This window comes from Microcebus murinus, chromosome 23 (genome assembly GCF_040939455.1).
Source record: "Microcebus murinus isolate Inina chromosome 23, M.murinus_Inina_mat1.0, whole genome shotgun sequence".
Taxonomy (NCBI): domain Eukaryota; kingdom Metazoa; phylum Chordata; class Mammalia; order Primates; family Cheirogaleidae; genus Microcebus; species Microcebus murinus.
Genome location: NC_134126.1, coordinates 11,400,752 through 11,425,628, shown reverse-complemented (window position 1 = coordinate 11,425,628; position 24,877 = coordinate 11,400,752). Strand labels below are relative to the sequence as shown.

Below are 24,877 nucleotides of genomic sequence, written 5' to 3'. Positions count from 1 at the left end.
ATTTTCTTTATCCAGTCACTCATCGATGGACACTTAGGTTGATTCCATATCTTTGCTATTGTGAATAGTGCTGCAATACACATGTGAGTGCAAGTATCTTTTTGATATAATGGTTTCCTTTCCTTTGGTTAGATACCCAGTACTGAGATTGCTGGATTGAATAGTAGTTCTGTTTTTAGTTGTTTGAGAAATCTCCATACTGTTTTCTACAGAGGTTGTACTAATACACACTCCCACCAACAGTGTGTAAGCATTTTTTTCTCTATATCTTCAACAATATCTGTTATTTTTTTGACTTTTTAATAATAGCCATTCTGACTGATATAGATGATATCTCATTGTAGTTTTAATTTGCATTTCTCTGATGATTGGTGATGTTGAGCATTTTTCATATGCTTTTTGGCCATTTGTATGTCTTCTTTGGAAAAATGTCTATTTATGTCCTTTGCCTACTTTTTAATGGAATTATTTGTTTTGTTGTTGTTATTATTGTTGAGCTGTTTGAGTTTCTTATAAATTCCAGTTATTAGACTCCTATCAGTTTGCAAATGTTTTCTCCCAATTCTGCAGATTGTTTCTTCATTCTACGGGCGTTTTGTTTTGCTGTGAGGAGGCTTTGTAGTTGAATTAAGTCCCATCTGTCTATTTTTGGTTTTGTTGACTGTGCTTTTGAGTGCTTAATCATGAATTCTTTGCCTAGATCAATGTCCAGAAAAGTTTTCCCTAAGTTTTCTTCTAGTATCTTCATAGTTTCAAATTTTACGTTTAAAATTTAATCCATCTTGAATTGATTTTTATACATGGCGAGAGACAGGGATCCAGTTTCATTCTTCTGCATACAGCAATCCAGTTTTCCCAGCACCATTTAATTGAAAAGATTATCCTTTCCACAGTGTATGTTCTTGTTGACTTTGTTAAAGATCAGTTGGCTATAGATATGTGGCTTTATTTCTGGGTTCACTATTCAGATTATGGGAAAGATGACAGTAATGAGAAAGGACTTTAAAAACGCACTGGAAGAGGGAATGATTGATGGACCACAATCCTCATCTTGGTGAGGAGGGGGAGGGTAGGCTGCAGACCTCAAAGCTCAAATAGAGGGACTTTTCTTGAATGGAAGAAGAGGTCTGCTGCATTGTTTTATATTGCCTATCTCGGCCTGGCTTTTGAGTTCTGTCCTGCACCTTAACTTTAATAACCATTTTAAGGTCTGAGACCATAAAAAATTGTTCCTTTTCAAAACAACTCCAGAATTGACTAATATCGTTGCTATGCTCAGTTGCTCACATACAAGAAACTAATCTTAAGTCTGGGGGGTATAAAAATAAAGCGACCAGTACATTGGTCACCCGAGTCATTGTCATGTCCATGTGTGTCTGTGTCGTTATTTTATGTTCTGTGTCATCCCCCGTCCTATAATCAGGCCACGTCAGAGGTCTCTCCTCCTCTGGGAATGGAATGAAAAAGGGGAAAACGTACAAAACACAGGCAAGTGCACAAGAGTTTAGGGAATTCACACAAGCACTCTTTCTATTAAACTATGACTCAGGTAACGTTTGGAAAATTTAATTTGGCAAACACTATAGATGAGAAAAAATTCTGACTTTGCTGCAGTCAATCAGGGAAAAGAGTGATAAAGACCTGTATTGGGCTAACAGCAGCAAGAATGGGGAAGAAAATTGCCAAAGACAAAAAGAAAACTGAAAAAGACAGTGCTTTTTTTTTTTTTTTTTCCTTTTTTCTGTCTTCAGCATCACCGTCTATCAGGCCTAAACATTCCAGGCCTAAAACTTCCTAGAAGCAGGAGTGGGAGCCATATGGTAAAATACTTAAAGTAAAGGAGTGTTTCACTGACATAGTTCTAAATCATTAACAAATGTCTACTTTTAAGTAGTAATGAAGAAAGATACCCTCTCCAGCAGTCGATATTTAGCAGATCATGTAAGAGCAAATGTATTGGATTTGTTTTAGAAAAGATCTTACACATGGTGATGATCAAGATCATTGAAGTGTTAAACATTTGGGATAAATTAGCTCAGGTTTTCTAACAGCATATAATGAGAGTTTTGTTTTATTTAACAGATATTAATGAATGTCAAGAATCCAGCCCCTGTCACCAGCACTGTTTCAATGCCATAGGAAGTTTCCACTGTGGCTGTGAACCTGGGTATCAGCTCAAAGGCAGAAAATGTGTGGGTAAGAAAAGTGCTTTGAACTTAAAAAATGATTTCTCAGTAACTTCTTACTGCTGTTCTGATCTACATGTCTTGGGACTGGTTCATATATATGACATCAGTCATGTCTCATGTATATAATCCATGCAAAACTGAAATGGAGACAAATGCTGTATTTTATGGGCTCATTTTCTAATTGAATAACCATTTTTTAACATTTCCTCCATTTACTGAATTTTTCTTGAAAAAGTATAAAATACATATGTTCATACATATATGAATGTACATTATATATATACACACATATGAAGTTTTTCTATATATCTATTTTTTATCATTTTTATTTTTCTAGGAGAGAAAGTGGTTGGCATGGCTACCAGCTCTGTGAAGCAATATTTTGCTTTTGTTTTTTATTTTTATCTTTCTGTTTTAAAGTATGTTACACACTTTGTCATTAATCTTACACAATGATTTTTCAGTGAACATCTATATTAGTTTATAATATTCTTAAAATCCTAAAGTATGGTTTCTGTGGAAAAGTGGAATAAATCATTTTCTCAATATGCATTACCTTTGTTCTTTTATCAAGATGTGAACGAGTGTAGACAGAATGTATGCAGACCAGATCAGCACTGTAAGAATACCCGTGGTGGCTATAAGTGCATTGATCTTTGTCCGAATGGAATGACCAAGGCAGAAAATGGAACTTGCATCGGTGAGTGCCTATTTCAGTGCCTGAGATCTCTTTAACATCAACAAGTCAAGTAAGGTATCTTACTTTTTTAAACAAATGATTTTAAAATTAATGATTAGAGTACACATTTAAGCTAACAAGGAAATGTTCCTTTCTCTGTAGGGACTCCCAAGTTCTAGTATGGTTGAGCTCTGGGGTCCTAGGGTCATGGCTATACCAGGAATGGAAGCTCACTATGGACACTTATGACCATTTTGACTTCCCATCAATTATACATTTTGTTTACATAGTTTAATATCCACATGAATTGGTATTTTCTCACATCATTTCTAATATGAAATTTAGCATGTATGTTTAGAATTTCAAAGGAGCTAAGAAAAATTATGTTTGTAGAGATTTATTAAAAGTTAAAAATATAATTATTTTAAAACTAAATATTCCTTAAATGTCAAATCAATGACCAATGAAATAAACTATATTTCACCCAAAGTTTATTCTTTGTGTGTTTATTCTGTACTAGTCTATTTAGTTAGCATATGTCAAATTAATGACCAGACAATAAAGTAAATTATATTTTTCCCTAAGTATATTCTTTGTATGCCTATTCTATAGACCACCCTACCCAAGTTAACAGAGCCAGAAACTGCAGGATTTACAAAAAATAAAACAGATACCATTCTTGCTCTCATATACTTACAATGTACTGGGTTAAAATACACAAGAGGAGGGCATGATTCATGGGTTAAATTAGTGTTCTCTACTCCCTCCACCAAAGGAAAAAAAAAGCTACATCACAAGGCAGAATGAAACATCATAAAAGAGGTACAGATGGAATTGTACAACAATACCCAAGAAACTCATCATATCTAATAGGAGTGACCATTAAGGAGTTCATAGAAGTTATCACATGTAAATATAGATTTCGGTGGAATGTTAATAGGTGGAGGTGAGAGAAAAAGGGAAGCAAGAAAGCCCTGTTCAAGGGAGAAAGTACTGGACTTACAAATAAAGTATTAAAATTCATCTTTCTTTCTTGAGAGCTATCTAACTTTGGAAAAGTCTTCTGATCACACAGAAATTTAAGTTTCTCATTGTAAAAATAGCACAGTTTTCTTAAAAATGTACTCTAAAATATTTATAAATAAAGTTACATCATGTCTTAGATTTGTCTCAGAACAATATGATATCACTGCTGGGTGTAGGTATAGGCAAAGGACTCTTGACCACTTATTGATAACTTGTTGAGATATATGAAGGTTGAGTAAACTTAAAAAAATATGGTGGTGGTTTGGACTATCAGATTTCAAAGACTCTTTTCAACTGTAACACTGTGGAGATAGGTAAATAATTTTTTTAAAATCTTAAGAGTAGCAGCCAACTCATGGCATCATGTATAGTTATATGCAACTGTATATATTTTTAGGAATATTGACTCGTTATGTATGAGATTAATTAGCCATGAGATGAGCTGAAAACTCAGAAGACTGTTTAAGAAGCTACAGAACAAATATATTGCTAAGAGGGGCTGGAAATGTGGAAATATAAGGTTTGATTGAAGGAAATAGAATTACCCAATCTTGGCAACTGATTGAGGGGATAAGTTAAAGATGACTCTGGCATCAGCAGCCAGGTTGAGTGGGAACTCAGGAGTGCTGCTGTGCTAAATTAGGGCGCAAAGATAAGATGCTGGGGACGTGCTGGGCTTGAAGTGCTGGTAAAACACGGAGAAGATGTCCAGCTAGCAGCTGGAATGTGGGACTGTAGATCAGAAGCGATGTGGTACTTTGCTCTCAATCTGCCTACACGTTAATCACTAATATAAATAAATGGCAAAAGGAGGAGGCAGTATAGACAAGGAGGAAAAAAAGGTTAAGAATAAAACTCTTTCCACAGTAGGGAGCAGGAAGAAGAAAAGGAGCCAGTTAATAAGTGGCAGAGCTGGGACTTGAACCCACGCTTTCTTACTCCAAGTCATAAGTTGATCTGATCTCAACCGCATGGTGAGAATTGCAACCTTTGGCAATTCTACAGAATGTTAATTTTAAGTATAATGACTTCGGGTTTGAAAGAGGAAATGTTATTACTTTGTATTGCCTCCGTGTCTGTAGATATTGATGAATGTAAAGACGGGACCCATCAGTGCAGATATAACCAGATATGTGAAAATACGAGAGGCAGCTATCGCTGTGTGTGCCCAAGAGGTTATCGGTTTCAAGGAGTTGGAAGACCCTGTATGGGTAAGTTAACAGGAACTCTTACTGAGTAATAAATTACTAACATAGTTAGCTAGCCTTACCAACTTGCTTAGGACCACTCTCTCTGTCCGTAAACAGTCTCTTGCTACAGTTAAAAGGTATATAAGTTTGTTTAAATAATTCATAATATAATTTGGATACTTCTTATTGTTCTTATTATTTGGAGATTTCCTATGAGTTCAATTTACACTGACATTTCATATGGCAATAATCACTAAGTGCTTGCTGTATATACACTGTGCATATCAAAGTGAGGTTCTAATATAATTGCCATGACAACTTAATTACCAAGATGATCTCATTGATTATTTCTCCATGTACAGGATGTAAATGTTTGCATAGATACATTTTATTGAGTATGAAGTATATCTGTATGTGGTATGAAAGTTTGGGTATGAGGGATTAAAATTTGAACACCCAATTTAAACAAATTGATAAGTATTACTTTATCTAGCATATATTTAGTGCTTATCATGTGCCTTTTCCTGTGCTAAAAATATTTCATTCATCTCTCCCAACTGCCTGTTTGTTTCCATCTTAGTTACAATTGAATGCAAAGTAAGGCAGATCATAGAAAATACCTGTAAGAAGGTAACCATATGCTTGTTAAAAAGTTATTGCATTTGTAATAAACAAACTGATCTATGAAACAGTGTCTTCCTTAGAATATTTAAGTGCAATAAAAGATTGTGTGGGATTTTAAATTCTACCTACTGAGTTTCATGCTATGCTTATAAAATTGGTTGCCTTGTTGTCTACTAAACAATTATTTATAACAAATTCTCCTAAGAAGACTTAGTTCTCTCTTTACGGAGTCCCTAGCATAGTAGTTTTCACATAGCAAATGTTCAAACATTATGAGAAACTCTTTTAAAAGAAATGCCCTTTAATAGCTGTAGTGCATGGCATGTCATTTTAGTCTTCTATTTAGATATTATAATTTACATATAATTTAACATCTTGAACACCCATAACAGTGACTTTTCAGAATGAAATATGTTTATTTGTTTACTAATTCGACCAACAATTGAATGTCAGAATTAGGTCGGGGAATAAAACAAGGAAGAAGGTAGGATGATTGCTTCAAAAAAATTAAAAATATTAATTTTAATTTTTGCCTACTACAGTAATTTTTAAAGCAAAATTTACTACTTTTATCCCACCTTTCTATGTTGCTTTTTAAAATGCCACTGTGGTAATAGATTAAGAATTTGATTTTCATCCCTGGTTTTCATTCACTTTTCCAATTTACAGGAAGTGTTGTGAGTATAGACTCCGTGTATTAACTTAGAAATAGAAAGAAAAATAACTTTTTAAAATTATATGGGTTTGTTGAGTTTATGTCTTTGTAAGAAATTATTCTGTGTCTTTGTTGAGTTCTTTTTAAACCTTTGGGGGAAAAATGTGCTTGGCTTGATGATTAATCCAAAATTATAAATTCAGAAATGACAAAAGGAAATTTAAAAGTCCATAGTTATGGCAATATTCATACATCTGAAACTTGTAAGTGTATGGAAGTTTAGAAATGCTAGTGATCAATATTATAACTAAATTCAGACTGAAGATGCAATTTCATTTTTCTCTCTACCAACAGAATTAAGATCTACCTTAACTTTTGAACTCTGGTTTTTGTGTCTACAAGACCACAATTTTCCATTTGACCCTTTTTTGTTTCTACTGCTAGTGGCTTGATTTGGCACATGATGTCAAGCTCATTCCTGCATTCATTTACAGATATTTATTGAGCATCTGATTTGTGCAGGCCAATGTTCTAGATTGAGGGATTACAGTGCTAAACAGGGCAGACCAGAGTTTCTCCCCTTCCATGGGGAGAAACAAGAATCACAAAACAAATATATATAATTTCAGATAGTGATGAGCACTCAGAAAGATAAAACAGGGCAAGGAGAAAGACTGCCCCAGATGAGGGTGGTAGCGCTCTGGTCCAGCCAGTCTCTCTGAGAGACTGAGCACAGTTTCGGAGCAGCGGCCACAGAAGGTCTGAGCAAGTGTATTCCAGGCTGAGGGCAAGTCCTTCAGAGAGGGATGCGTTCACCATAATCAAGGAACAACCAAAGGGCCAGCGCCGTTGGAGCAAAGGTAGGCAAAGGGTAAAGAACCATGAAAAAGAATTTATATTTTCTTTCAAATTTCTGAAGGAATGACGTAGAAAGTCTTAAGCAATCAGACAAGCAATATATAATACAGTTATAATATCAATAACATTTGAAAAAGATCATTCTGGCTGCTGTGTGGAGAATAAAGCATAAGGAGGCAAAGATGGATGCAGAAAGACCAAGGCACTGACATAAACATTTTAAAAAGCATAAAGGTACTTACATACATAGAAAAATTATATCTAGACATAGATATAATTATGATTGTTTCTGGTATTGTCAACTAATTAGGAAAATCAGAAATCCATCTGAAGGATCTATTTGCCAAAAGAGAGAAAGAGCAAGTTAAAGAAATAAATTTTGAAAATGTTCACATATGGTTGTATTAAGAGATACTATTGAGACTTTTTTATAATTGTAGTTTCATGAAAATTGTATTAGTTTTGATTCCACACCCTTTTGCATCTTTTTTGCCACAGGAAGATATACAAAATATATACAAACTAGGATATCTCTATCTAGTTGAACTCAGAAATCTGAGGGTAGTGTTTATACAATTTAAAATGCCAATGTCATGCTTATGATTACATGTAAAAATGTATAACAAATTAGCCCAAACTAATTAATACAACATCAAGTTTTTCTTTTGTAGTCAAGGAGACAAGGCTTACAGAGTTCCTTAGATCTTGAGGCCATCACAGCTGAAAGTAAAAGGAGGATGGATTCCCAGAACTAGTGTCTGGTTTTCTGAGCCACCTGCTCCATTGTGAGCATTCAAATAAAACCTGTACATGTGAAGCAATGTTTAGGGAGAGTTACAGAATCGTTCTATGTATTCCTAACTGAATGATTAAAGCTTTCTCAAACGTTTGTAACAGTTGGGGAGAAATTACTGTATTCCTGGCATTTGGAGGATAACATAATGTCTTCAGTTTGTTTCACAGACTGATTCTTTATTCCTGTGTTTTGTGTATGTATGTGTGTATGTGTTGTTTTTTTTTTCTCTTTTTATGTATCATGGCACACGAGCAGACATTAATGAATGTGAACAAGTGCCTAAACCTTGTGCACATCAATGCTCCAACACCCCCGGCAGCTTCAAGTGTAACTGTCCCCCAGGACAACATTTATTAGGGGACGGGAAATCTTGCGCTGGATTGGAGAGGCTGCCCAATTATGGCACTCAGTACAGTAGCTATAACCTTGCACGGTTCTCCCCTGTGAGAAACAACTATCAACCTCAACAGCATTACAGACAGTACTCACATCTCTACAGCTCCTACTCAGAGTATAGAAACAGCAGAACATCTCTCTCCAGGACTAGAAGGACTATTAGGAAACCTTGCCCTGAAGGCTCTGAGGCAAGCCATGACACATGTGTAGGTAAATGTCAGCCATATTGCATTTCCTTTCTGTGGGCTCACTGACTCACTGGCGTCTAAGCGTGTGCACAGCCCCTGGGATTGTTTGGGTGTAGCAAACTGCATCTGATCTCAAGTCTGGAATGACTCAAAGTTTCAAGACATTCTGGCACCTAAAACTATTACAAACTTCACTCAAGTGATGTATTTACATGTGTGCATTCTAATAATTTATTGTGTTATACTAACAGTTTCTCTTTTTGATCACTCATGAAAGTGTTACTAAATTTAATGCTGTATAGAAATAAATTTCAGTGGCATCCAGAATATATTTTTTTTTTAAAGAGGATATACATACTGCCACGTAATATAGTACCATCCGATTATGGCTGTATCTAATTGAAGCAAAAGCACTGGTTTAAAAATGAGCATTTTAGCTACACAGTCAATTCCTTGTTCTATATGACACCCAACGTCCCACTGACGGTTGCCACGCATTCCCCGTGGCATTCCTCAGTTTGAGTATTTTGTACTTTTTTATGTCACTGAAAATATAATGTGAACCAGGGCAAGATTAAGTTGCTTCAGTCACTCTAAAATATGTGCTTTCAATATCTTTATTTAAACTTGCAAGTCTGTAATTTTGTTTGCAAAAGTGAAGTGTAATTTCCAATTTAAGTATTGAGACCGTGTTGTAGTGTTAAGTTGCAAACGTTACCATCTGTCATTCATTTAACTCAATTTCTTGAGTATCCACAGTATGCAGGGCATTGAGCTAGGAACCAAGGGGAATTAGCAGACAGGAATTAGCTTCACTATTTGTTAGATGGGAAAAAGAAAGAAAGGAAGGAAGGGAGAAAGGAAATAAAGAGGGAGAAAAGAAAGGAATTCAGTTTAAATTCAAAGGCTACTCTGCAAACTTCATTTTCTTACATTTATAAGTGTTAATTCTCTCCTAAATATGCTTTCTGATAAACATTTCTTTTGAAAATTGTAAACATTTTTTTCTCCTTCAAACTTCAATTTTTGACATTTTTTCTACCCTTCTCTGTGTTTCTGTATCATTATCTTCTCAGACATGCTACTGCTCAGCCGTAGGTGGATCCACCTTCTCATGTCACTTCTACTCACTTGCACCCTCAATTCCTCTGGATACTCAACCTTTACCCTTTGTTTTTTATGTTCATAATTTTCCAGAGCTATTCTGTCTAGATATCCCGATATACCTGAGGCTTAATTTTGAGGGATATGGAAACATACCACTTGTGATCAGCTTCCCAGAACAGTGGACAATTCTATAGTAGTTTCTGCTACTCATCAAACATTAATGGATTCACTAACAACTCTCTCCATTTTGTCCCATGTGGTCCAATACTGCCTAATCACTAAATCTGTGGGCTCTCCTCTGCTTGCTGGGATATTAAAAAACACTCTCAACCTGCTACAAACCATTCTGAGTGTTGGTAATTTTTTATTCCCACAGTTTTGACTCTTCACTAAAATTTTTCAATATTCTTTTATTGACAGAATTAATACCTAACATTTTGTCTTTCAATGTTTCTCCAAATAGTCATTCCCACCAGAGAGTTTTCACACCCTATTACCATCCCATGCCCAGCCTTCAGAAAGAGACAAGCTCTTTTCTTCTGTTTTACCTTTACCTTCCTGCCCCCAAATCTTTGTTATGATATGACAAATGCCCAAGTTATTATAAGAAAGCTTCATGATTAATAACCAATCCTCTATTTCTTCATCACTATAGTTACATCATTAGAGTCTTATAAATGTTTTCTGTCTTTCTATTTATATTAAACCAATGTTACATTATCAGAATTGTCTTCTGTAGGCAGTCATTCACTGAGGCAGCGACTGTTTCAGTGAGGATCAATCTTAGAAATCTAAAGCAAACTTTTATAACTAGTCAATTGCTGGATATTTAAGTTTATTTGTGGCAATTAATAGGCTTAAACATTTCTTAAAGTATGGTGAGTATTTTATATTTATGGTATTGAGACTAACAAAGAAATTTACACTAAAATTGTAGACAGCTTTGGAATTATGTAACAAGAGCAACTTGCAAAAAAACACCAAATACCTTCAATTAACTGTAATGAATAGACATAGTACAAAAGATTCAAATTCACACTGTGGAATCTTATTAGAGTTAAGTGAAAATTTAGCTTTTGAAGGATCCCAAAGCATAACGGAATATTGTATTACTTTTGAACACAGAAATCACACTTTGGGCCACTTTGAAATTTATACTTTGGAAAATTCTGTGTTAACTACTTGGAGTTCAACATCATTAAAATTTCTGTTTTTATTTAAGGTTAAAGCAGATTTTAAAGGAAAAAAGTAAAAATAACTCACACAAGTCATGGAACAAACACTTTGGTTAAAGTAATACAAAAACATTAACAAACAAATGTTTGATGAGTGTTTATCATTAACAGATTTTGAGTCATTATGATTAGATTTTCAGCATGTGCAAAATATGCAAAATGAATAGATCCTTTTGCTCTGAGTCATCTCCCAGATTTCACTTTGTCTTCTGTTTAATTCTGTCTACAACACTCTTGTTCCCATTTCATGTCGCGTTTTCTTCAGTCTTCTACTTCTTAGTGTATGCTCAGGGAATATGAGCAAATTTTAATGTAAGTCACAATAAAACACAATAAGGACAAGAAATCTTAGGCTTCCCAAATCACATCCCTTATCCTTAAAGCAAATATCAATTAATTTTGAATTATCATCTATTCTCACTGTCTTTTATATTACTATTTTCTTGGCTTTATTTAATAATAGCAGACAGTTCCTTATAGTTTATAAAATAGTTTCCTATATATTTTACTGTATATGAAACTTCCAACAAACCTGTGAAGTAGGGCAGATGGTCTCAGTGTTTCCGTTTTGGCAGGAGAATTGGACTGAGATCTTGAGAAGTTAAGTGGCCTGCCAAAGGTAGCACAACAACTATGTGTGTGTGTATATATATACACACACACTTGTGTATACACAAGTATATATACTTGCCATTAGTACTCTGCAACTATATGGAAAGTTTGATGAATAGTTCTATCACAAAAATAAAACCATTTTCATTTGATGCTGTCTGTGCATGGGAAAGCTTTGCGTGGGTATTGATGGACAGGATGCAGGGAGAGAGAGAGAGAATAGGTAAAATTTAAATAAAATAAAAACTAATCCTTCTTTTTTAATTAATCTTAACATAAACTCTTATCTTTTAGGTAAATTCTACCATTCTGTCAAGAGTTTCATACTTTGGTATTTGAGGATCTTGTACAAATCTGTTTCTTCTGTCATTTCAGTCTAACTTACTTAACTAATATGAAAATTGACCAGTGTGGGTCTTCAGATTCCATTTGTTGATAGTTGGCTGTCACAGTTTCTGCCTTTGTCTTATGTGGTGACACCCTCTACTTTCTTTCTGAACAGATATTGATGAATGTGAAAACACAGACACCTGCCAGCATGAGTGTAAGAATACCTTTGGAAGCTATCAGTGCATCTGCCCACCTGGCTATCAGCTCACACTCAATGGAAAGACATGCCAAGGTGAGAAAACTTTGGGATGTTTATTACTGTAACTTCAATTAAAACCAATATAGGGGAGGTGAAAAGTTTTTTTGAATAATCATTCTTCTCTTTGCTTCCTCTTTTACCCCATTCCCACAGGACAGACTATGTTCAATCTTTCTGCAAGTAGGAGAAACAATGAGAGAGCAATTAAGCAAAGGAAAATAGTTAGGAAACAGTTTTGGTATGATCTTAATAGAAGGAGCAAGAGTGCCTGAATCAATTCATATTATATATTTTTTAAACTTAATGGGAATAGATCTCTTCAAATATTTTTTCACAATTCAGCTAAGACAGAAGAGGAAATGAGAAGAGTACTCCGTAAATGTACTTCAGTGTTAGGCATTATTTTATATTTTGTCTCATTAGATTTATTTTTAGAGTGATCAGTCGGCAATAAATTAAATTATTCATTCATTCATTCATTCATTGAGTCTACATATGGTGTAGAACAATTACATGCTAGCGTTGCAGGATGCAGAAGGTTTAAACAGATAAAGAAGCATCAGTCCTTCCTTTTAAGTGCTTACAATCTAGAGGAAGCAGCATATGAATAAATCAAAATATAGTTTATAGGTTCTATAACAGCCATGACAGAAAGGAAAAAATACCAATCTCTGTATTTCCTTTTTTGTACACACAAAACTGTGAGAGGGGCATTGTAATTTAGTGAGGTTTATAACACTGCAACATGTACTTAGATGTTAAAGAAGTAAGAACTTGTATACCTCTTAAAAATATTCTAAGAAACTCCTTCAATGTTGTGGATAAAATCTAGGAGTATTATGTAGGTCTTAATAAGCTTCTGAATTACATTAATTTCTGTCATGGACAAACTATATTCTTCTGTAAAGCATAGCAAATAAAATCTCCGAAAGAGTGCTTTATCAGCAGCAAATTCGGATCGAATTTTTCCTCTGTATGAGATTCACAAAAGACCTGCTAGGCTGTAGCTCATGGAAAATGTGTTCCAGGAGGCAGAACAGGGTGAACGACGGCCTCTCCTTAGTTACCACCCCAGCGCCACCCTGACCCTACCCAGTCACCCGTGCACGTTGCCTGAGAGCCCCGCTGATTGCGTGGGCTGGGAAGGGAATGTGAACTCAGTGATAACCTTTGCTCCTGGCCACCACACGTTTACTAAGAACCTACCCCACGCAGAACATTTTATTGATATTTGAAGTACTGGAATAACTTATTTACATTATAGCATTATGTTTTTCCAAAGCAACTATTATGTCATTTTAATCAGCCGTACAGATATGTCAAAGGCAGTAATTTGTACCTATCCTAGTGGGTACCCATTAGGTAATTTGTACCTATTCTAAAACTAATTCTTAGAGTGATTATGTGAGCTTCAATGTCCCAGAACAATTGAGAGCAGAGGTAGGACTTGACCTCAGATCTCATGTATCTAGACTAGTCCACTGCGTCTCCTAGGATGCTGGGAGCGCCCCAGGCACTACGCTGTGGCAGCAGGATGCAGCGACAGCACTTTGTCCGTGTTTTATGGCTTTCCCCTCTTCTCCAACCCAAGAATCTTTCTAAAGGAGTGACAATGCCCCACACTAAAACTATACCCCCTGCAGGTGCCCTAGGCAATCTGGGAAGGAAACAGGGTGGATAGTGAAGCATTTGGAATAACCACACAAAATGCAAAACCCCTTAGCCAGATTCTAAAGGGTTATATTCTCATTAGAGAATTTTTCATCTTTTGTAAATTATCCCAGTTTATTTTTTAATTGCCCTTGTCACTCATTGAATTCAAAACCTTTTTCGGTTTTCAGTTGTGCCTCAGAATGGAAAATAATGTGAACAAATCAGAAACAGGTGTCATTTGGAATGCTTGCAATTTAAATAGGTTACATATTTTTGTGGTTTTAAGAAGACATGAGAGAAAACAATTACGTCTTTTAAAGAGGTCTTTAAAGAATAACTTGGGGTCTTTTTATAGTTTTAGAAAGTGTTTGAGGCATTTATGAGGTACAAAAGACTGCCTTTCATTCACATGTGATTTTTTAGAGCTTTATACCTTAGTGCTAGACATGTCAGTAATAAAAGAGAAATTAAAGTGAATTTGACATTGAACAAGGAGACTCTAGTCAAAAGTGAAAGTCACCAGACTGCAAAATGAAAACCAAAAAGCATGACCAATCAAGAATTGCCTAAGAAGCAAGAGAGGAGAAAACTATAAGATCCTCATGCTAACTTTATGCACCACTCTTCTAATTCTAAAAATTTGGAAACATTATATTGGCATTGCAATTGAAATGAGTGTTCTTATCCATCTGTGCTTTTAGAAAAGTAATCCATAATGTTTATCAAGAACCTGAATTACTTATACTTTCTCTAAGACACGTGTTTCCAGTATGTTTATCCTAAATTATTTTTTTAAAGAATTCAGAAGCACTTGGTTAAATGCACTCGGGTGTTCTAAAGCTATTAATATGTTTCTCAGCTCATTTTGAGATTCTTTTCTTGCAACAATAATATTTATGTTACAAAATGCCTACACTTTCTATCATAATAATATATTATTTAATAACAACGAGACATGACCAAATTGTTCGTTAACAAAAGACATCATCACAATTTCTCTCTCTTTTTTAAGAACAATGAATTGAGTGAATTCCTATAGGGTACTTGATCCTGAGTAGATAGTAACAAACCAATGACAAAGGACAGCCACCTGCCCAGCATCTCAGTACTTACACAGGAGCCTTTCTGTGGAAAGCATGCATCATTATGGACTCAGGACAAACACTTTGTATAGTAGATTCTGATATTTCTTTATAGATTCATAGTCAGACATTGCAAATCCATGATAAGGTAACTGCTCTTTGCACACAGTCATACGTCCATTCCTGGTCTCTAGGCCATGTTATCAGGGGACCCTGGAGCCCACTGGCCTCCGTGTTTTTATGTGACTGCACTATAAAAATTAGAGATGAAATGAAATTTGGAGGATGAATGGGAAGGAAAATGTTTTTAATGAAAGGAAGGTAAGGCTAATTGAATTTCTTCCACGTTTTTCTAGGGGCTTTTCACTTCCCTCTGAGACAATCTCATTTTGTCAAGGAAAGGAAGCACTTCTGACAGATAAAATCATAATTAGAAATTGTTTCACAGAGACAATAGGCAAGACTTAACTGAAATAAAAACTTGTTTCACACTGTGTTTCATTCCTGTAGGAAAACCAGTCCTAATATAAAACTACTCATAGAAAGCACATTACATCATTGCCAGCACATATAAAAAACTAAAAGGTCAAGTAAGTGATTTACTCTGTATCATTTTGGCATAGTATCTTTTTACTTTCTACAGACTAGACTGTTATTAAGTTTAAAGTAAATAATTACATTGTCTGTGGTTTCCTTAGAAAGCAATATATTTGGAACCAAATCTAAAATGCTCATTTTGGAGCCAAAATGCAAATGGTAAACAATTCAGAAATGAAATTTGACATTTATTATACATGATTAATATATTGTCTCTTGGAATTCCTTCTTTCTCTTTCTTTCATAGCAATATCCCAAGTTATTTAAGAATTCTCAAAAGAGCTTCACAGCTTTAACCCACATCCAGTAAAAGTACCAAGTTACTGCAAAATGACATACACATGCCCACTGGTCTTAGCACAGATTCCATGACAGAGTGCATTTGACCTTCAGGACCCAATGCTCTGAGGACCAACTTGAATTCATTAAATGTAATTGTTCCCTGCTGTGCCTCAGGCTCTCTGTTTATTCAAATGCTAAAGAAGAATGATGGTACAAGTGCCTATATGCAGCTAATTGACTTAGACTTTGAAAACTTTATATTCCCTCATACTTTTTTAAATTAAATCTTAAAGTTTCTTAACATAAGTTTAAATAGTTGCAAAGGGTGTGAATGCTGGCATTGTTATTTAATGAGCATGTGCTTTAAATATACTTTGATCAAAAATTCAGAGCTGCAAGTTTAACTTCCTCAGTTAATAGAGGATGGCCACTATTTAATTTAGAAGTTTGTACTCATTGTCAAACCAATTGGATTGACTGTTGGACAAAAGTCTAACTTGACTTCTCTGTTCAAACAAAAGTGTTAGTAGGTGTTCCCATGGCAACCAACTCTTATCTGAAATCTAATTTAAAACAGAGCTAAGGCTGCTGGTTTGTAGCCATGACAAAATAAGGCCTGCCTCCATCGCTATTTATTACCAACATTCTCACCCTTTCTTTGTGCCCTGGGGTTAGTGGAAACCTTTTGGCAAAACAGAAGAAGGATGAAAAGGAGGAGAAGGGATAGGAGACCTCCGGGCCACAAGAAGTTCTCAGACAGATTGATCTTGGGAAGAAGAACATGTGGAAAATGAAAATGTGAACATTTCCTGGAATATTTACCTGCCTTCATACTGCTAGAAAGCCTTCATGCATCACCAGGGGAATACAGATGCCCCAGTTTGAGAACTATTGCTCTAAAATTTGGTTCTTAATTTTGCAATCTCAAAATCCCTCAGAAGTTTTGTTGAAGTCTATGGACCCTCTTTCCAGAAATTCCATCCATCAGTCTGTTCTCAGTTTCACTTTCTCTGTCTGTAGTGTCTCTCTCTCTCTCTCTCTCTCTCTCTCTCTCTCTCTCTCTCTCTCTCCCCCTCTCTCTCTCACACACACACACACATAAACACACACGTAAACACATATACACGCACACAAATATTTTCATTCACAGATCCCCTTATGCTCAAATATAGACTCCCAAGTTAATAATCATGCCTCAAAAACACTCATTTTCAGAAAACATTTAAGTATGTTTCTACTTAACAACTTTGTGTAGACAACAACAAAATAGAGTATTCATTTGCATATTTCCCCCATACTTCTGTGATTACCCTAGGAGAGCATCTTGTCACCATAACAACTAAGGATGGACTCTGCACATTCCAGACTCAGCTGGACTCTGCTCCATTTAATCAGACTTGGATTGTGGTTCTTGGGTCATTTATATGAACCTGTTTTATTCTTTATTTTGTCTCTTTCCTCAAGATCTGACTAACCCGTACATTCTCCCCTGAATTTATAGCTTGACTCCTTTAATTTATCCTCTCCTATTTCCCTCTCAACAATTTGAACTTAGGGAAGGATCACTCACATTTTAAGGAAATTCTTCACTTTACAAAAATATTCACAAATGTCATTTAAATTTTTAACCTGTTCATTTAAAATATTTGCTTTATAAAACTCAAATATACTCTATTTTCCAAATATAAAAGACACCAAAAAGCTCTTACTAGCTCCCCTTCTGCTTTCATGGCTCTTATTTTTTTTTTTTTTTTTTTGAGACAAAGTCTTACTTTGTTGCCCAGGCCAGAGTGAGTGCTGTGGCGTCAGCCTGGCTCACAGCAACCTCAAACTCCTGGGTTCAAGCAATCCTGCCTCAGCCCCCCAAGTAGCTGGGACTACAGGCATGCACCACCATGCCCGGCTGACTTTTTCTATATGTATATTAGTTGGCCAATTAATTTCTTTCTATTTATAGTAGAGACAAGGTCTTGCTCTTGCTCAGGCTGGTTTCGAACTCCTGACCTTGTGCAATCCACCTGCCTCAGCCTCCCAGAGTGCTAGGATTACAGGCGTGAGCCACCGCGCCCGGCCTTCATGGCTCTTATTTTCTGCTCTGATGGCCTGTTCTGACCCTCAGTGCTGACACCGCCTGTCCCTTGTGCCGTCCCTAGATGTCGATGAGTGTCTGGAGCAGAACGTTCGCTGTGGACCAAACCGCATGTGCTTCAACATGAGGGGAAGCTACCAGTGCATTGACACGCCCTGCCCACCCGACTACCAGCGGGATCCCGTTTCAGGGTACGTCTTGCCTTCTCATCCCAGACATGCTATTGAAAATCCCTCATCTTTCTCCTTGACCAACGCAAACCTTGTCTGTAGTCATGCTGAACCCAAAGGAAGTCAGCACCTGTGGAGGGATGTGGGGTCTCAGTGTGCTCCTTCTTCAGCGAATGGGCGAGAGGTGAGCTCACCCGCAGCAGCCACTGCAGCCTAAACTCACTCTTGGCTGCCAGCACTTCCCACGGCTGCCTCCCCGGCAACCTGCTGCGCGACTTCTAGAGTCAATTCTGCCGTGCTAGTGAGCCTTTTATGGGGTGATGGAGCCTGCCTCTCTTTGCAAGTCTTAGGTTTCCATTTTGTACCCTCAGAATTGTAAGGGCTCTCAGCACTTAGAGCACTGCAGCAAGTATGCCACCCTCCCCGTGTGGGGGCCACTCCGTGTGCGGCCGGCCGGATGGGCAAGGATGAGTCAGCCGACTGCCCATTCATATGTCATCTTGCTTACATTTCCTGCCGTCTGCAACAGTCATTTTCTGGGTTCTGAATAAACAATTCTCCCTCTCCTTACAGAAATATTGTACTCTGTCCAGGTACCAAGGTAACGGGGTGCTTGAAAACAAGCAGTGATGTCTTGTAGGGGAGGCTTTGCCACAATAAGAAAGTGCTTCTGAAAACAAATACTCGTTGGAGCTCACACTTTGTTTTCCTCTTGGAAATGCCTACCGAGTAACTGCCCAGAATCCAGCAAGAGCTTGTTTGTAATTGATCTGATGGGAATGGGAAGACGAAGGAGAAAATTGAAAATATAGACTTATGAAACTTCTAAAAATACTATGGCTAAAGAATCCATATCTTCATAAAATGGCACTCTGTGCATTTTTTCCCTCTTCATTACCTGTGATTTCTGGCAAACAATTCAGAAGTCATGATCACTCAAAAAATGGTCAATGTGGGCTCTGGTAAAAGAAATTATAGTTTTTAATCTAAAATGAAATAAAGACAATTACAAAAGGAAGTTCTCCCCCTCCAGGAATCCTAATTGACCTTTTATTATTTTTAGAAAAATAAACCAAATATCGGTATATCCATTTCAGCTTTCAAACAGGGTTAGATGTTATGATTTAAAGAAATAGCTTGTATTCCTATCTTTAAGAAGTGCTTGTTTCCAATATATGTGCAGATGCTTTTATTTCCAAAACTGACTTTTCATTTTAAAGCAGAACTCTTGAGGTATTCATGCTTACTTCAGTGGCTCAAATTCTTCCGATTTTAATGGAGCTGAGAGATAGATATTTGACTCTGCCCCAGCATATTCTCATAGCCTTCAGGCATCTGGTTTGAGTTAGTGACACAGAACATGGGGTGAGTCTTACTGCTCTCACAGCCAGACTGTCTCCTGCATGTCGTGCCTAAAAGTTGTCGTGGATCATGATCACCTGCGTTATGCCTTCTCCTGCTTCCAGATAACTGTGTGTATTTCATGTGTTTGTTGTCCTTAGGTTCTGCCTCAAGAACTGTCCACCCAATGATTTGGAATGTGCCTTGAGCCCATATGCTTTGGAATACAAACTTGTCTCCCTCCCATTTGGAATAGGCGCCAATCAAGATTTAATCCGGCTGGTTGCATACACGCAGGATGGAGTGATGCATCCCAGGACAACTTTCCTCATGGTAGATGAGGAACAAACTGTTCCTTTTGCCTTAAGGGATGAAAACCTGAAAGGAGTAGTGTACACGACACGACCACTACGAGAACCAGAGACTTACCGCATGAGGGTTCAAGCCTTATCCTACAGTGCCAATGGGACCATTGAATATCAAACCACATTCATAGTGTATATAGCTGTGTCTGCCTATCCGTACTAAAAACTCTCCAAAGCCTATTCCACATACTTAAACTGCATTAATCATGGCAGTCAACTCTCTTTGCAGATTACTGTCTCTTGAACAGTTGCAATCTTGGCAACTTGAAAATGGTGCTATACTCTGTTTTGTGTGCCTTCTTTGGTACTGCTGATGCATTTTCATGATCCTGCCATGGTCATATCTTTCAGTAAGGTCTGGAAAAGTCCCTTATTACTTTCTTTATTTATTACACTGGAGCAGTTACTTCCCAAAGATTATTCTGAACATCTAGCAGGACGTATCAGTGATGTCACAGCAGCGCAGTAGCTAAGATCATTTTCCTTGAAACCAAACCAAAGCAAACAGAAACATCTAATTCAATGTCACATAGATTTTTGAGCATTTGGCTATTTTTAAAATAATAAAGCTAATTGCTTTTTGTTTTGATCAAAGCTTATAAAATAACTTATGAAGTTGCTTTTTTTTTAAAAGTTTTGGTATTTTGTAATAGGACTGACACACTTATTTTCATTCTAAGGAAAAAAGGAAACACCACGGATTTTAGAAATTTGCTACAGCTACTAGAAGGTTTGTTTGATCCCAAATGGTACTCAGCTTGATTGAACATCCAGAACTTGTATATTATTTTCAGTGATTTTGTGAAATCAGCTGAACCACTTATAATAATAGAAAGAAAATATTTTTTATCCTCAGATAATTGTTCATGGCACGGATCTTTGCTCTAATATTTAGAGATAACTTTCCATCCAGTTAGCTTCATAACTTTTACATTCCAGAATTTTTTAGTGTCCTGTCAATGAAAACAATGCAAAAAATACCAATGGGGTAGGTTTCTTTGTTTTTTAAAAAAATATCATACGTTCAAATTAGCACAAATGTTAAACGTCAATACACTGTATGTGGTGGTAACAAACTCTGTAAGCAAATGCCAAGATGTATTCTATTTTTATGAAGTTTATATCTATTACCTTAGTTCGTATTTTCTATATAATATCTTGATGAGACTCTTTTATAAAATTATTTTATAAAAAAAGCAATGTAACAGTAAAATTAGCCTAAATAAATTTTTCACATCCTTTTTCTTAACCTTTTTGAGAACCTAAAGTTTGTTTCTTTATAGCTGTAATAGGTATTAAAGTTTATAGTCATACACATAAACACAAACAAGAGCCTTTGAGATAGGCACTAGTATTATTCTCATATTATAGGTTAGGATCCTGTAACACAGATAACTTTTGTAACTTTCTTAAGACAACACAGCTGGGTAGTGGCGGAAATGTCATACCTTCCACCTACTTTGACTCCAAGTCAAATGACATCTCCACAACATGACAGTTTTCTCATCCACCTAAACAGTTTCCTTGTATCTCATCTCTGAATTCATCTCCTATCTGTACTGTATATTAAACTAGTGAAGGCCTAATCATGGCCTATAATTTTACGTAGAATCACATTATTTAAAGAAACCTGGAAAAATTATGTAGTCCACAGCATGGTAGTCAGGCAGGTAATATCTAAATCATTGTTTACCGAAGAATGTTCTATAGAGCACTAGTCAGGCCAGTAAAGGTACCTTAAGTCAAAGGGGTTCCATGATAAAACAAGTTTGAGAAACACTGCATAATATGTGCTCCTATTAAAGATTTATCACGATTACTGACACTTAAAGGATCTTAGGAGTTCAGTAGTAAACAGGTTTAATTTGTTCAAGCCAACATTTTCTAAAGTGTTTAATTACAAACCTTTTTCCCCTAATATGATCTCACTGAACAGGAACACGTGGGGGAATGCTGGTGTGATACAGACATCTGCTTCACTCCTCGATCCTTAGAAAGGACACTCTGTAACCTACTTTGGTAAACAATTTCAGCACTTGAACCTGACCATTGAGCTTCTTTCTAACATTAAACTACATTAATTTTGCTCCTTTCCTCTGTCCAATATTCTGCAAGCGTAGAGACTTTCAGGGTAGTGACCAGACAATGAGCGACTGTACAATCATGAGTAGGAACAGACTCCTACTTACTACAATATTTGATTTGGAAATTCCTATTTGGAGCCAAAGATCCAGCCAGAATCTTAACTTTAACCAAGTACTTTTAACAAAATTGCCTTGAAACGTTCCATAAGCACCTGGTGGTTGAGCAGAGTTAGGCCATGGGGCCAATCATCAAACGGGACAGTTCTTTGAGGCGCTGGGCTGGGTTGTGAAACGCTCCTTCAAGGCATCTAGCAGAGCTGTGAGGAGCAAGCCCACATCCTGTCTGTCACTATTACAGTCTTCTGAGCCTGTAAATTCCTCAAATATCCCAGACAGGACGACTAGCAGAAAAGGGAAGCTCTCCAAAGGAAGGAAACCAAGAGGAACAAATGAGATACCTCACAGGTAATATTAGACTCAAATATCTATAATCCCTTATATGTTATATGAAGGTTACCTACAATGCAATTAGTTAATGTATCTGATGTTAACATAAACAGAAGCATGATCTACACCAGGGCTCAACAAATTTTTTTCTGTAAAGGGCAAAGTATAAATATTTTAGGCTCTTTAGACCATACGGTCTCTGTTGCTACTATTCACCTGTGCTGTTCAGCATGAAAGCGTCCATAGACAACACATAAACATGTGCTCCAGTAACACTTTATTTACAAAATTTGGCTGGATTTGGCCTGGAGATCATAGTTTACTTCTGATCTACAAAATGGGCATAATTCTTTTTATCATTCACAACAGCTCAATCTAAGCACAGGGTATTAGGCCATGGCTCTGATGAGTGTCACAGCAGGATGCTGTCCTCTGCGTGTCCAAGGGTCCTGCAGACTAAAATTAAGAGGCATCAGTTTCTCCTTTTTCCCCCCTTTGCCAGAAGATGTTATTATCTGTAGTTCAGCTGAACTGGTCTGCGGAGCTCCTTTTAATTGCTGTATAAACATCTCTGCAGGCAATTAGTTAATCTTAAAAGATAGATGTTAATCTCAGGAACAGCGAGGTGAAGGTTAATATCCCTACCATCAATTTTGGAGACAGCAGATCCTGCCAAATCTCTCTAACCCATTCTCATCCTTTCCATTGACCCAGGTTACCTACTTAGCTGTTAGGTTGGGGCATGTTCAAGCCCCACTCTCCATTCATAAACACACACATGCACACAGGAACATGCTTTGCAGGGTGAGATATCACCACACTCACCAGAACTTACCATTTCACACTTTGGATCACGTGGGTGAGCCAGAGAGGCCAAAGATCTGACACTCCCAAGGTAAAGACCCATTCATCCAACTGACTACTTGATGTTCTCACTTGGCTCTCACAGCTGAGTCAAACCTACACATCCCACATATGGTTGATGAAAGGACAGCTTTGCTAAAGAACTATCTAACGGGAAAATATAAAGCATCTAACACACTGTCTCCAAAATTGATGGCAGGGATATTAACCTTAACCTCCCTGTTCCTGAGATTAATTCCCTGTCTTTTAAGATTAACTAATTGCCTGCAGAGATGTTTAGACAGCAATTAAAAGGAGCTCAGCAGACCAGTTCAGCTGAACTATAGATAAGAATATCTCCAGGCAAAAGGGAGAAAAAAAAGGAGAAACTGCTGCCAGCTGCCTCCTGTTATCAGTCTGTAGCAGCAAAAAAAATCCTTTAAAGCTGGAGCTGCTTTTCCTCAGCTGCTGGTACATCCCCCTACTTTCTTTCAGGTGCTGTGCCATCTCTCTCTCTCTCTCTCTCTCTCTCTCTGTGTGTGTGTGTAAAATAACCATTTTACTTCCTTATATCCTAATCTCTGTATGAGAATTCTTTCTCTACCCACGTCATGAGCACCTAATGAGCGCCCCACTCTTACACCTCATGGCCCATATGGGGAAGTCACGTCACTTCTCTGCTTCCATACGAGGAGCTCACATTTCTGTTTCTGTCTCAAGACTGCTCCCTGCCCCGCTGCACAGCTCGCAGGACATCCTTCTCGGTGCCTGCAATAATCACTCAGGACTTGGTAAGTCTCTGACCTCCATCCCTAATGTGTAGTCTTGTATTGACAGCCTGGCCACAATAAAAATTAAATGACCAGGAGATTTGGCCCGAGAATGGATCTCTTAATCTTGATACTAGACTTTATTTCCACTGGCTTGGCCAGGAGTCTAAAGTCCTCTGTGTTTGGAAGTTCTTTGAACTTGCTGGACTTTCTGGTCTTCACTCTGCCTGCCACATGTCACTTCTTACCTTGCATCTCTCACTGTCTTCACTTCCCAGATGATATTTCTCTTTCAGCTTCCCCTGTTCTCCCTCCTTCTTCTTGTCTATCTTCACCACTCTTGCTCAGCTGCTCTCGCTCCAGCTGGCCCTTCCAAACTCCCTCCCCACCTATGCAACAAATCCCTCTCTGGGAGGTTACAGGGTCACAAGGCATTGTAAATCACCCCAGAGCCAAGATGGAAATCCAGCCCTTTATCTTTCACGACTGTCTGAGGTCATTCGCCTCTTTACTAATTTATACCCTGACACCAGGGAAGGATGATCCGTCCTACCAATACACTTCATTCCCAGTCGGCCTCCAATACTCTGCATAAACTCCAAAGACTTGAAAAGGGGCCTCAGATTTCACAAGCAGAACTTTAATCCTGGCCTTCAAGGTCTTTGATAACCGAAATGAGGAGAGGCAAGAGGAAGAGAGAGAGCGGGATTGGCAGTGGATCCCTAGAGCAGAAAGACGTTTTCCAAATGGTGGCTACTGCTATAGACAAGGCTTCTCAGAGACAGGGCTACTCAAAAGGCCCAGGCAAGACACCAGGACCATGCCCTTCTATAGGAACTGAAGCCTGCTTCCTCTGCAGCCAGGTGGGCCCCTAGAAAACAATGCCCCAAGGAGTGAGCTCTGCTGAGACCATGCCCTCTCTGCAAAAGGGAGGGGCACTGAGAGCAGGAGTGCTTTCTCCTTGAAACGGGACTGCACTCGCCCTCCGGAACTGGCAGGCCCCTGAGCCA

General features: G+C 37.4%; 1 protein-coding gene across 1 annotated transcript in view; it reads left to right on the top strand.

The window, feature by feature from the left end:
• HMCN1 (hemicentin 1) overlaps window positions 1-20,972 on the top strand; it is a 447,089-nt gene extending 426,117 nt beyond the window's left edge. The window contains exons 101-107 of the mRNA XM_012736423.2: window positions 2,083-2,196; window positions 2,764-2,889; window positions 4,977-5,105; window positions 8,273-8,623; window positions 12,058-12,177; window positions 17,912-18,038; window positions 19,520-20,972. Of these exons, the coding sequence (XP_012591877.2) occupies window positions 2,083-2,196; window positions 2,764-2,889; window positions 4,977-5,105; window positions 8,273-8,623; window positions 12,058-12,177; window positions 17,912-18,038; window positions 19,520-19,886 (1,334 nt within the window). The 3' untranslated portion in view covers window positions 19,887-20,972. The remainder of the gene's footprint in view (window positions 1-2,082; window positions 2,197-2,763; window positions 2,890-4,976; window positions 5,106-8,272; window positions 8,624-12,057; window positions 12,178-17,911; window positions 18,039-19,519) is intronic.
• Window positions 20,973-24,877: the final 3,905 nt, after the last annotated feature.